The sequence below is a fragment of the Protobothrops mucrosquamatus genome, unplaced genomic scaffold, assembly GCF_001527695.2.
Source record: "Protobothrops mucrosquamatus isolate PMUCROS unplaced genomic scaffold, P.Mucros_1.0 scaffold1390, whole genome shotgun sequence".
Taxonomy (NCBI): domain Eukaryota; kingdom Metazoa; phylum Chordata; class Lepidosauria; order Squamata; family Viperidae; genus Protobothrops; species Protobothrops mucrosquamatus.
The window spans coordinates 113,021-126,546 of NW_015387577.1; the positions used below are offsets into that span (position 1 = coordinate 113,021).

The 13,526-nt window shown below is 50.3% G+C and overlaps 1 protein-coding gene across 1 annotated transcript in view; it reads right to left on the reverse strand.

Annotated features, from left to right (window-relative positions):
* Positions 1 to 712: 712 nt before the first annotated feature.
* Positions 713 to 13,526, reverse strand: part of LOC107292617 (collagen alpha-1(V) chain-like) — a 59,866-nt gene continuing 47,052 nt past the window's right edge. Inside the window, exons 2-4 of the mRNA XM_015821728.1 lie at positions 6,305 to 6,472; positions 4,005 to 4,218; positions 713 to 932 (exon numbers count right to left, since the gene is read on the reverse strand). Of these exons, the coding sequence (XP_015677214.1) occupies positions 713 to 932; positions 4,005 to 4,218; positions 6,305 to 6,472 (602 nt within the window). The remainder of the gene's footprint in view (positions 933 to 4,004; positions 4,219 to 6,304; positions 6,473 to 13,526) is intronic.

Sequence of the window (13,526 nt, forward strand, 5' to 3'; positions counted from 1 at the left end):
CCTGGAAACGACATCAGGCAAATCCCCTCTTGTGGCAGAGAGATGGCAGAGAGGGCGGCACACGTCAACACTAGACTGCAAACCCAGTGAAGAATGCCACCCACAAAATGGCATTCAGAAGCCCCAGATCGGGGTGGGGGGGAGGAAGCCTGTCGGAAATGGAAGAGTGGCTTTAGCACGGTAATTTTAAAAAGCCAGATCTTTGGGGTAGAAATGGAGAAGGTAATTAAAGGACAGTGAAGAGGGATGAGGGTGGGCCAGGAGAATGTAGAGAGCCCAGAGCCTGGAGCTGATGGGCTCTTCAGACCCACAAGGCTGGCCACTCAAGGGGTCAACGGCATAATGGAAACCCCAAACTGGACAGGAGCCAGTTCACTTCTTGGCAGCTGAAATAACAATGGTGATGGCTGAAAGCTGACTTGGGAGCAGCAAAGGGCAACCTCCCAAGTCAGTCCCAAAGAGCCTTTGACCATGGCTTATTAATTTCGGGTTTCTACCTATCTTTCTCTCGTGTTGGGGTCACCCAAGAGAGCTCCGTTATGAGCCACGGCTACGTTTTCTAAGCTCTGCAATGGAGATTGTTCTGTAGTGGTTTTCGACATACAGGTATCCTTTCTAAAATAGGACATGACAAACTTCCCCCCTTTTTCTTTTCTCTCTCTCTCATCCTGAACATGTTCTTCCTATCCCAAGAAACAAAATCCTCCAATGCTCAGCATCGAGACGCCTTCCGGACATCCCGGCCGTTCTGTCTCTCTTGCACGCTTACCTCAAACACTTCCTCGTCCAGGATCCTTGTTCCAAAGACAATGATGCCATTAACGTCAATGATGGGGTGGTCGCTTCGGTCCAGGAACTTGGTGACCTTTTTTTTACAGTCCAAAATCAGAGTGACGTTCTTCTTATGGACGCTGAAAGCAACTCGATGCCACCTGGGGAAGAGCAGGCCCAGCAGAAGGTCAAAAGAAGGTCCAAGGGTCATGGCTTCCCATGCCCACCTCAGCCCAAAGGGAAGATTCTAGAACCGCCAAGCATGAAAGCGTCTTCCCTTGACTGGTCATTACATTTACACTGATGCTTCCTCTATCACTGCAGGACGGAAGCTCTCAAGAAGTATGAAACGCTAAGCCTAGTTTAATCAATCACATTGGCTCTGATATAAACTAGACTGGCATGCCACTCATTTTAGCCTAAACTTTCACTTTCCTCCAGGAATTTCCTCAATGAAGCAGCTGCAAAAGAAACAGGAATTTTCATGTGTGGATGTCTCTTTTTTAACTTATAATGAACAGCCTAGCTCACCTCCATGATTTTCTGCCTATTGTGCAGGGTTTAGGGGTCAAACAATAATTTAACAGATCATCTGAACAAAAACCTATCATGCCAAAAATGAACTGGGATGAAGGTGAGGTCATAAAAAGAGGGTTGGCACACTGCATGCAGCCCACTCCTGATTTTTGGCAACTTTCCATGGTTAGGCAGCTCCAGATGTGTTGGCCAACCATGGGAATTCTGGGCGTGACAGTTCCAAAACCTCTGGAAGGCAGATTTGATAAGATTGACTTAGGAAATTAAATTCATTTGAAACCCATTGTGGGCTCCTGCATTCTCATATTTCTCTTGTGCTGTTCCAGCCATAAACAGGTTATTTTGCTTATCTGTAAATATAAGGGAACCTTTACTGAGAATGAAAAAGTTGTTATTAAAAAATCCTGCCAAATGCCCAAGCAACGGGGCATCCCCAGTTTTGGGTCTCAAGGGCGCTCGTTCTTTCAGTACGCGGGAGAGGAGCTTAAGAGAAGCCTGCTCTCATTCCACATCTACTCATGAAAGCAAAATCCATGTTCAAACTGTTTTTGGACAGTTGAGTCTCCTTCTTCCCAGGGGCCACAGAGACAAGAAGGAACATGGGGGCAGCAGTTGTTTCTTTATAGTATTCCAGGAAGGGGCGGCCATAGCAGAGAGACAGCAGTTTCCGAGCAAGGGGAAAGAGGGCTTCAGAACTTATCCCATGTCCGGTTTCAGACTTTCAGGGCGCTCCTGCAGCAGCCCCGTCTGTCTTCATGGGGGGGGGGGAGAGAAGGCATTCGCTTCCTCTGCTCTCCAGCCTTCTTCATGTCCCTTCAATGATGGAGCCGTGTTCGCATTCCCAGCATTCCTGCTTCCTCCCGAGAGACGGGAGCCTTCAAGCCACCAACTGAGGCCTGAACGTTTCTGAGGACACCCCTGAGTGGGATCTTTTTTAAAGCTGGAAATATCTTAGCAAAAAGGATCTCCAGGCATTAGCTGTGGAGCGTGAAATGCTCTGAGAATTAGATACTGAAGACAGCAACAAGACAAATTCCTATTTTCCGCTGGAAAAAGACATGCTAATCTTCAACATATCTTTAAGTCTAATGAATGTTATTTGTTGGATGACTTCTTCCTATAATTCCACGGCTGCTGCTTCTTTCTTATCACTGTAATTGGATTTGTGTCTCATTAAATTATCCCACTTGCATTTTTATATGTAACTGTCTTTGCTCTTTGTTTCGTGAATTAGAGGCCATAAATACCTCGTCAAATCAGACACAGAGTATTTTCCAGGAAAAATGCAAAATGAATAAACAGCTATATAGCAAGTAGTAAGTTTTCTAAAAAGGGGAAAGCAAAAAAACCAAAGTCAAATCATGTCAACTAGGCAAAGAGCGTGTGCCTGGGCATCTCTGCTTGGTGCGGATTGGATTATTTTAGCAAGTTTCTAGAGCCCAAGACTGTCGATGGATCTGAAAGTTTATGAGCAGCCAAAGGAGTGATGATGACAGTCCCCACAGCACTTTCAGCCCCATTTGGCAGAAACGAAATCTTCTGACTTAAAGAAAACCTGCCCTGGACAGACCCAGGATTCCCTTTCCTCTGCCATGGCTTGGAGAGGGGAAGACGGAGAGCCAGCCTTTTCCCAGGCAGATCTCCTGATCAGAGCCTTCTGGAGCTACGAGAGGCCCCTGGAGAAGCCAAACTGAATCGCCCCAGAGAGAGGGCAGTCCAGTCCAGCTTTCACTCCTCGGACTGGAGGCTAAAACATATAAGGAACGGCTGCTGGAATTGGGAATGTCTAGTTTAATGAAGAGAAGGACGAGGGGGGACAGGATAGCAGCATTCCAGTATCTCAGGGGCTGCCCCAAAGAAGAGGGAGTCAAGCTATTCTCCAAAGAGCCCGAAGGCAGGACGAGAAGCAACGGGTGGAAACTAATCAAGGAGAGAAGCAACCTAGAATGAAGGAGAAACTTCCTGACAGTGAGAACAATTAACCAGTGGAACAACCTGCCTCCAGAAGCGGCGAATGCTCCAACACTGGAAGTTTTTAAGAAGAGACTGGACAGCCATTTGTCCGAAATGGTATAGGGTTTCCTGCCTGACCAGGGGGTTGGACTAGATGACCTCCGAGGTCCCTTCCAACTTTACCATCATTATCATCATCATCATTATTATTATTATTATTATTATTATTATTATTATTATTATTATTATTATTATCCACTGCCAGGCCGCCTTCCCCCAAGGCTGCAGCTGGATGCAGAGAAGTGACAAGTTCGGCTCTTGATGGGAGGGGTCACGCATACACACAAAGAACCAGAGTCATCGGGGGGGGGGGTTGTGTGTGTGTGTTGATTTGTGTTTGCAAACTCTAACTTGACCGTGGATTCAACATATGGTGGGAACTCAACCACTGTCTTACCCCATCGGACAAAGTAGGCTGCCATATGAGCCACCATCTTGCTTGTTTATCTGGGGCCTCACATGCTTGTCTCTGACGTTTTATGACCCCCTCTTCTCTTTCCCCCTCGGGGGGGGGCGGCTCCCATTGGGCCACTTTTGGAGAGCCGTTTCTGGAGCTTCAGAACAACCTGAACATTCCTGACCCGATCATCTCCCGAAGGAGTCCCGTCCACCACCCAAAGGAAGGGGAGCTGGAGTTCCTCCGCCTGGCCCTCCACCAAGCCCCCTTTCCTCCCCTCACTCACTTGCCATCCGAGAGGTTGATGCCCCGGAAGAGAGGGTAGTTCTCGGGGCCCGGCTTCTCCATGTGGTCCTCATACAGGAAAACCGGGGACCGCCCCAGCTCCACCCCGACCTGCTGGATGCCTTGCTCGTTGTAAATGGAGATCAGGAAAGACTGGCCGCCCTTCTTGGCCTTCACCGTGGTCAGGATTGAGAAATCCTCGGGAAACGGAGACACTGGAAGCAGAAAAGGGAGCAGAGTGGAGGGCGGGATCAATTTCTCTCCCCAGGGAACCACCAGCATCGGCTCTGCAGCCACCATGGCAGGGCTGGGTTGGAAAAGCCAGCTGAACGAGGAAAGTCTGCTTTGAGACTTTAGCTACAGGCAGGCCTCGCCTTATGACCATTTGTTTAACGACAGTGCTGGAAATAGTGACTTGCGGCCAGTCCTGCCACTGGCAGCCCCTGCAGCAGCGTTCTTGCGGTCACGGGGTCAGAATTCGGCAGCTGGCCTGTTTTGATGGAAGTCGCCATATCGGGGGGGGGCGTGATCACCCTCCGCCACCTTCCTGGCCAGCTTCTGACCAGCAAAGCCAAATGGGGAGCCAGATTCACTTAATGACCATGGCATAAAGGTCATAAAATTGGGTGTGACCCACTTAACTGCATCACTTCCTGATGGAAGTTCCCGTCCTGATTGTGGTCATAAGCTGAGGACTACCTGTATTAGTAGCTGTGGTGGCATGGTGGTTAGAGTGCAGTTTTGCAGGCTGACTCTGTCGACTGCCAGCAGTTCAATCTTGACCAGCTCCAGGCTGACTCAGCCTTCCATCCTCCTGAGGTAGGTAAAATGAGGGCCCGGATTGTTGGGAGGGGCAGTAGGCCGACTCTTTATACCGCTCAGAGAGGGCAGTAAAGTAGCGGTCCCCAACCTTTGCAGCTCGGCAGCCTGGCTGAGGGGGGGAGATGAGAGGGGAACCGGGCAGCACGAGCAGCGGGCCAGCATGCACATGCATGCCTACGCAGCTCGACTTGCAAAAGTCAAGCTGCAAACCTGTGTACATGCACACCAGCCCACTACTCATGCAAGTCAAGCTGCACATGAGTGCATACACACCAGCCCACTGCTCAAGTGGCCCGGTTCTGAATAGGCCACGGCCCAGGGATTGGGGACCCCTGCGGTAAAGCACAGGAAGTGGTATATAAGTCTAAGTGCTATTGCTAGTGCTAGTATGATTAATGATATCCCAAACTGGGAAATGCTTCCATGTCCACACAGAAACACACACAGCACAGCTCCATTTGGACTTAGGATCCTTTAGGATCTCCGAGGAATCTCCCCCGCCAGGAAGGGTGTGGGTCGTAGCATTCCAGGTCAAACAACTGGATGATTTGCACAGCTGGCAGTGGCGAGAGCAGCGACACACCAAGATCCTCAAACTACCAGCTGAGGAAAGCAAACTACCAATTAGCCCCAACTACAGCCTGCCCGGAGCTGGAGAGTCTTTTGTGTAGCTACGTGTCACTGCATCTTCCCTCAAGACCCTTTTAATGTCAAATCCCCAATCTGCATTTCCTTTTGGACATGCTCTGCAATTACCTCTGTTGTCTTTATCTCTGCCATCCACTCATTTGCTTGTTTGGAGCCTAACTAACGTCTAGTTACTCAGAGGAGGGGTGTTATTAAACAAAAGGAGTGGGAAGCGCAGCAAAGGCCAGGCTGCCTCTGAGAGCTAAGCTGTGCCCTTCTTTGGGGGTGTGTGTGTGCAGTTTTGCACACCAATCCCTTCTGCGCCTGCCCACAATTCCCAGGCCCCTTTTCTTGGCCAGAGCCAAGCCCCAGATGATGTTGAGAAAATGCCCGGCATCTTGGCTGTCGGATCAAAGCAACCCGCTGCTTCTCTCCACATTCCTCAGGCTTTTGGCAAGAGGTCTTCCAGGCCCACCCCAAGCAAGGCGCTGCCCTGGCTGAAGATAGTCCTGCTGTGGCTTTGCTCAGAAAGCGAGCATCTGCCTCGTCTGCCGCAAGTCCAGCTGGGAGGGTCTCTGCGTCGCAGCCAAGCAGGACCTGAATCCACCTGGGCCAATCAGGAGAGGAAAGAGCGGAAGCGCCAGGCTCCGTCAAGCGCCGCAGGCTGGCTGTCAGCAGGCCACGGGCATCCAAGGAAGGGGAAAGGTGCCATCCTTTCTGGGAAACAGGAGTGGTGTCGCTGGCACTGGAGATGTTCCCTAGTTGGGTAATGAACGTCTGCAAGCCAACGACCCAGCCCAGAGAGCACCGAGGGCCCCACAGTTGCACCCTGAGCCACAACTATCCTCTTACCAGGGAAAAGCTGCTTGGTTGGGGCACTCAGCTGGGCATCCTTGGTCACGTGATAGGCCACATCTGCTCCCTTGGAAGACCGCCTGCTGGTGCAGAATCCTGTCGTTTTTGAGATGCCGTCGGGTAAATTATGGAAATCTAATACCTTCAATAGATCTGCAGGCTCAGCTGAAAGAGAGAGATAAGCCAACATCAGGACTACAGATTCCCAGAATCACAGAGGCGAAAGGAATCCTTGAGATCATTTAGTTAAGCCCCCCGCTTAACACCTTCAATAGATGACCCTTCAGCCTCTCCTTGAAGGAGAGCGCACCACTTCATGTGGCAGCCTGTTCCCCTGACTGTACCTCTTGGCAACCAGCCTTTAGGTTTAATCCACCACACAGCCCAATACTAACCAGAAGCAGCAAAGTGGCTTTATTTCAAAGGAAGGAAGGAAGGAAGGAAGGAAGGAAGGAAGGAAGGAAGGAAGGAAGGAAGGAAGGAAGGAAGGAAGGAAGGAAGGAAGGAAGGAGAGTGGATCAGTTTCAGAGAGGAGCACCCTGTGCAGGTCAGCCAATATAATGAAGAGGCCCTTCAGTTTGCAGCTGCTTTTATGGAAAAAAAAATTCCATTTAAGGAAACAAAGTTTTTCCTGAGTTTATCCATTTAACGTACATAAAATGTTCTGACAGATTTTTCCATTCTCTTTATTCCTCATTTGGTACCTCTAACTGACAACTTTACTAAGCAGCTGAAAGCAAGATGGTGGCAATGTCTACTGATAAAAATGAAACCTCTAAGTCAGACATGTCAAACACAAGGCCTGGGGGCCGGATGTGGCCCACAAAGTGGTTTCATGTGGCCCGCGAAGCCATCCTGGAAACAGTGAGGGAACGGCCCCCTCTGCTTTGGCCCTGGCCCAGGCCGGCCGGAAGCCAATGTACAATTTTGTGGTGGCCATCTACGCTGAAACGCATTCAGTCTTAGCTCCACAAGGCCGTCTGGAAACAGCGAGGAACCAGCCCCTGCCGCGTCGGCCCTGCCCCCTGAGGTGTCACCCTTTGTGAGGAATGAGGAAATGCACCATCGCCTGGAAGTGGCCAGCAAATGGCCCTCGCCTACTTCACATATCCGGCTTGATGGGCTCTGGGGGAGGGGTTTCGGCAGGCAGCGGGGCGCTCTCCTCACAGCGCCGAGAGGCTGAGCTGGGTGGCGCGAAACTGATGAGAAATGCAATGCTGCCTAGCCCCCAGTCTGCCCAGTTTCATCAGGCAGCAAGGTGCAAAGGTGGCGAGCTTCGCACTTCCTGGTTCAACCTCTCGGCGCTGTGAGGAGAGCGCCCCTCTGCCTGCCGAGACCGGGCAGGCTGGGGGCTGGACAGCATTGTGCAGGTAACGTTGACTTTCATGCTGCTCATGGCATCCCCTCCCCCAGAGCCCACCAAGCCAGATATGTGAAGTAGGCGAGGGCCATGTGCTGGCCACTTCCAGGCGATGGTGCATTTCTTCATTCCTCACAAAGGGTGACACCTCCCCAGCTGCATTTCTTGCCTGTTTTTCTCCCTCCCTCATCCCAAATATTTTCCCACCACTCTGTTCTTAGGAAGGAAGGAAGGAAAGGAGAGGGAGGGTCTGAGGGAAGTCCTGCCTTAGTCCTGCCCTGCTGCCCTTTCACCATCCCCTTGCCCCCTCCTCCTGGCCTATCCTGGGGGTCCCCANCATGAGCAACCTGGCTAAGGAGAGCAAGCACAGCAGCAGCAGCCTTGAGGAGGAGGCAAGTGATCTGGGCGCCCCCTTGGGGAAGTGGGGCTGGGCTTGGTGCTGCGGGTGCTCGAGGGCCAGGCTGGGCATTTGACCTCTGCTGCCCAGGGCTCCCGGCAGCCCGCACCACCATTCCCCCCCCTCGCATGGCCTGAGAGGAACAGTGAGGCTCCTCCAGTGGACCATGCCTTGGCACTTGCCCTGGTCCCCCCCCTTCTGCCAGAGACCCTCAGATTTGCCCCACTCCTGCCCAGGCCCCCACAGGCACCCTTGACGCGAACGATGTAGAGCTGGCCACGCCCACCCAGTAGGCCACACCCACTCCATCCACGCCCACCCAGTAGGCCACACCCACTCCATCCACGCCCACCCAGTAGGCCATACCCACTCCATCCACGCCCACCCAGTAGACTGCACCCCCCCTGGCCACACCCACCTGGCCCCCTGTGGGCAACTGCAATGCTGATGCGGCCCTCAATGAAATTGAGTTTGACACCCCTGCTCTAAATCAGGAAGCCCTGGAAGAAACGCATTTGGACGCCTGCTGCTCCTCTCCACTGGAAGACTTCCCGCAGAGGCTGGACGGCCATTTCCCAACCTTCCCTGGTGAGCCACACAAGAGCCGGGGCTGGACTGCATGGCAAGAAGGACACTTGCCCAGCCACATGGATGCTCTCCTTGTTGACTAGTCAACTGCCTGTCCTGGAGTCTCAAAGATGGCCAAGGATCCTCAGAAGCCAAGAAGCCAAGAAGGTTGGGCGGAGGGGGGGGCTGATCTGCATCTTTCCTTTCAGCCATCTTGGCTGCTCGAGGGAGCTGGGCGGGTGGGGGGTGTCCGTCTCCACCTGGAATGGCAGCTCAGGGTGAGTCCCCTCTGCCTGGCTGCCTTTTGCCCCCTGCTCTGATGGGGCCACTGCACAATCAGTAAAAAAAAAAAAAAGCCCTGTGGGAATCCAGGGAGAGAAAAATAGCTGTCGATGGTTTTGACAAAATGTCTTTTCCCATTTTAATGAAACCAACCCTAACCCTAACCTCAGGAAGCCATTATAAAAAGGCTAGTAATAAGCAGCAAAAGATGTCAGAGGAGCACCTTCGTATGGACATCGGCCAGAGCCACTGACTGAGATGGGCAGAAATCAGATCAATACATATAAACAAGTAAAATTCTGAGGGTAGGTAGGAACCTCTGCCCATCTGCATTCAGCCTCCCATCCAAGAAGAGGAGGGAGCAAGGAGCCCGCCAGCATTTCTTCACTGGCATCACCGAAGGCTCAGCGGCTGCAAAGCCCTCCTTCGCCGAAGGTCTCCCCAGCCGGGCTCTTTGCCAGGGTTTGGGTCTCTCCGAGTCTCGACTCCTGGGGCTGCCTGGACTGGTCCCTCGGCCCTCTTGGCACCATTTTCAGAAGGGGCTGCCCTTGCCTGCTTCCCAGGGCTGAGGGAGAGTGGCTGGCTCAGAGCCCCTCAGCTGGTGGGACTAGAATTCACAACCTCTGGTCTGGTGCCTTCAGTGCTAGGCCAATAATGGTCTATTCCAGGTGAGCCAACTAAACAACAGAAACCTCACTCGGCTCACTGGGAGGGGTCTATTTCGATTCGTCTCGGCCAACTCACCACAGTCAATTCACTGCAGGACAAGAGTTACACTAATATCAAAGAAATGGTGGGATCGTTAAAAAAAGGATGCAAAAGGAGGGGCAGAATGAAATGTGAATGGCAAAAATTAAAATAATTAAACTGAATTGTTAAACTGTCCCATGGTGAGTTGTCCTGCGACGAGTTGTCCCACTCCACACGGAGGGAACGGCTTCACACGAGATACTCGGAGAGTCAAGCAGAAGCCGCCGCGGCTGAGGTGAGAAGCGACTTTTGGGAAAGGGGCGGAGCCACTCGGAGCCAATCAAGGGGCTTCTCTGACCGCGTTGCCACTGCTGCGGGGGTGGGGCTGGAGTTTGAAACTGGATTTTTAATGTTAAGCGCTGCCTGGAATCCATGAGTTCGGCGGCAGTATAAATCTGTTTAATAAATGCATGTGCAAGGAGTCGCCTGGAGTCGCCTCAGGGCCTGCAGAAAGGCACCATCCAATTCCCGCTGATTAGACAGGGCCTGTGGTCTTCGTGCAGCCCCTGCCGTCAGAGAGAGAATTGTCACAAAGGAGCCCCCCCTCCCCATAACTGCAGGCAAGGCAACAGGCCTAGTGACAAGGCTGCTTTCTAGGTGGAAACAATCAATGCAGGAGGCTCCACAGTGGCCCGTTTGGGGCCCTTCCAGTCTGGGAGAGATCGGGCGATCCTGCACCGAGAGGCATCCCAGCCGGAATATTCTGCACTGGAGCTTCAGGGAACAGGCCAGGGCTGCCCCCAAGAATACCAGGGTTAAAACTAATCAAGATGGGTCCTCACGTGGCCTGGTCAAGTCTGTATGGAAAAGGCTGCCCAAAAGGTGTCAGTCCCGTCGTGCTCCCCATAGTTGAGTTGTGAATGCCCCCAGATGCGGAACCAGTGTGTCTGTATTTACAGTATTTGTTTATTTAATTTATAGGGCTGCCCATCTTGTCATAGCAACTCCAGATGGCTACCAAACATATAAAAACGCAATTGAAATGACATCAAAATATTAGAAAATGTAAGAAAGCAGCTGAATTAAAACCTAATTCGACAATAAATTCAAACTACAAGTCACAGGCTCCTAGCAGTCAACTGACCTCCACCTTGACCAATTCAGCCGGTTAGACCTAGCTGTGATCTCTGGGGCCCCTGTGGACAAATCCAAGCCAACTATCCTTGTTTTCATTTCCCACAGAGACCGCCGAGTGTTTCAAGCAAATTTTTGCCAGCCTTCCCATCTCCTCTGACCCAGTTCTGTCAGGAAGCCTGTTTTCCCCACCCCCATCCATCTCTACTGCCTTCTTCTGGATCTAACCCACATTATCTACATCCTTGTTAATTGCAAAGGTCCTAGAATGAGAGCCAGTTCTCCAGGTGGGTTCCAGCGAGAACAACGTTATCTGGAGCTTCTTGTTGTTGTTAGTCATGTCCGACCCATCGCGACCTCATGGACAACGTTCCTCCAGGCCTTCCTGTCTTCTACCATTTTCTGGAGCCCATTTAAGCTCACGCCTACTGCTTCAGTGACTCCATCCAGCCACCTCATTCTCTGTCGTCCCCTTCTTCTGTTGCCCTTAATCTTTCCCAGGATCAGGCTCTTCTCCAGTGAGTCCTTCCTTCTCATTAGGTGGCCAAAGTACTTTGAGTTTCAACTTCAGGATCTGGCCTTCTAAGGAGCAGTCAGGGTTGATCTCCTCCAGGACTGACCAGTTTGATCACCTTGCAGTCCAGGGGAATCGCAGGAGTCTTCTCCAGCACCATAGTTCAAAGGCCTCCATTCTTTGATGCTCAGCCTTTCTTATGGTCCAACTTTCACAGCCATACATTGCAACTGGGAAAACCATGGCCTTGACTATATGTACTTTTGTTGGCAGGATGACGTCTCTGCTTTATAGTATGCTGTCTAGATTTGCCATAGCTTTCCTCCCCAGGAGCAAGCATCTTCTAATTTCTGCAGTCCCCATCTGTGGTGATCTTGGAGCCCAGGAAGATAAAATCTGTCACTACCTCCATATCTTTCCCATCTATTTGCCAGGATTTGAAAGGGCCATGATCTTAGTTTTCTTAATGTTGAGTTTTAAGCCGACTTTTGCACTCTCCTTCTTCACCCGCATCAAGAGGCTCTTTAGTTCCTCTTCACTTTCTGCCATTAGAGTGGTATCATCTGCATATCTTAGGTTGTTGATATTTCTCCTGGCAATCTTAATTCCAACTTCTGATTCATCTAGCCCTGCCTTTCTCATGATGTGCTCTGCATATAAGTTAAATAGGCAGGGTGACAGAATACAGTTTTGCCGGACTCCTTTCCCAATTTTGAACCAATCAGTGGTTCCGTGTCCAGTTCTCACTGTTGCTTCTTGACCCGCATATACAGTAGGTTTCTCAAGAGACAAATAAGATGGTCTGTTACTCCCATCTCTTTAAGAACTTGCCACAATTTGTTGTGATCCACACAATCAAAGGCTTTAGCACAGTCAATGAAGCAGAAGATGTTTTTCTGGAACTCCCTAGCTTTCTCCATGATCCAGCATATGTTGGCAATTTGATCTCTAGTTCCTCTGCCTCTTCGAAATCCTGCCTGTACTTCTGGTAGTTCTCGATCCACATATTGCTGGAGTCTAGCTTGTAGGATTTTAAGCATAACTTTACTAGCATGTGAAATGAGTGCAATGGTGCGATAGTTTGAACTTTCTTTGGCATTGCCTTTCTTTGGAATTGGAATGTAAACTGACCTTTTCCAATCTTGTGGCCACTGTTGAGTTTTCCAAATTTGCTGGCAAATTGAGTGTAGCACTTTTACTGCATCGTCTTTTAAGATTTTGAATAGCTTAGCTGGAATGCTGTCACCTCCACTAGCTTTGCTGTTGCTCAGCTTTCCTAAGGCCCATTTCACTTCATATTCTAGGATGTCTGGCTCGAGGTCAGTGACCACCCCATCATGGTTATCAGGGATGCTAAGCACGTTCTTGTATAGTTCTTCTGTGTAATTTTGCCACCTCTTCTTAATCTCTTCTGCCTCTGTTAGGTCCCTGCCATTTTGGTCCTTTATCATGCCTGGTCCTCCCTATTCTATTGTTTTCTTCTATTTCTTTGCACTGTTCATTTAAGAGGGCATTCTTATCTCTTCTAGCTATTCTCTGGAATTCTGCATTCAATTGGGGGTATCTTTCTCTTTCTCCCTTGCCTTTCGCTTCCCTTCTTTCCTCAGCTATTTGCAAAGCTTCCTCGGACAGCCATTTTGCTTTCTTGCATTTCTTTTTCTTTGGGATGGTTTTAGTTGCTACCTCTTGTACAATGTTGCGAACTTCTGTCCATAGTTCTTCAGGCACTCTGTCTATCAGATCTAATTCCTTAAATCTATTTGTCACCTCTACTGTATATTCATCAGGGATATGATTTAGTTCATACCTGAGTGGCCTAGTGTTTTCCCCTACTTTCTTCAATTTTAGCCTAAATTTTGCAACAGGAAGCTCATGATCTGAGCCACAGTCAGCTCCTGGTCTTGTTTTTACTGACTGTATAGAGCTTCTCTATCTTTGGCTGCAGAACACATAGTCAATCTGATTTCTGTGTTGACCGTCTGGTGATGTCCATGTGTAGAGCCGGCTCTTGGGTTGTTGGGAAAGAGTGTTTGCTATGACCATCGTATTCTCTTGACAAAATTATATCAGCCTCTGCCCTGCTTCATTTTGTACTCCAAGGCCAAACTTGCCTGTTATTCCGGTTATCTTTTGGCTTCCTACTTTAGCATTCCAATCCCCCATGATGATAAGGACATCAGTTTTTGGTGTTGGTTCTATAAGGTGCTGTAGGGCTTCATAGAACCGGTCAATTTCATCCTCTTCAGCACCAGTGGTTGGGGCATAGACTTGGACT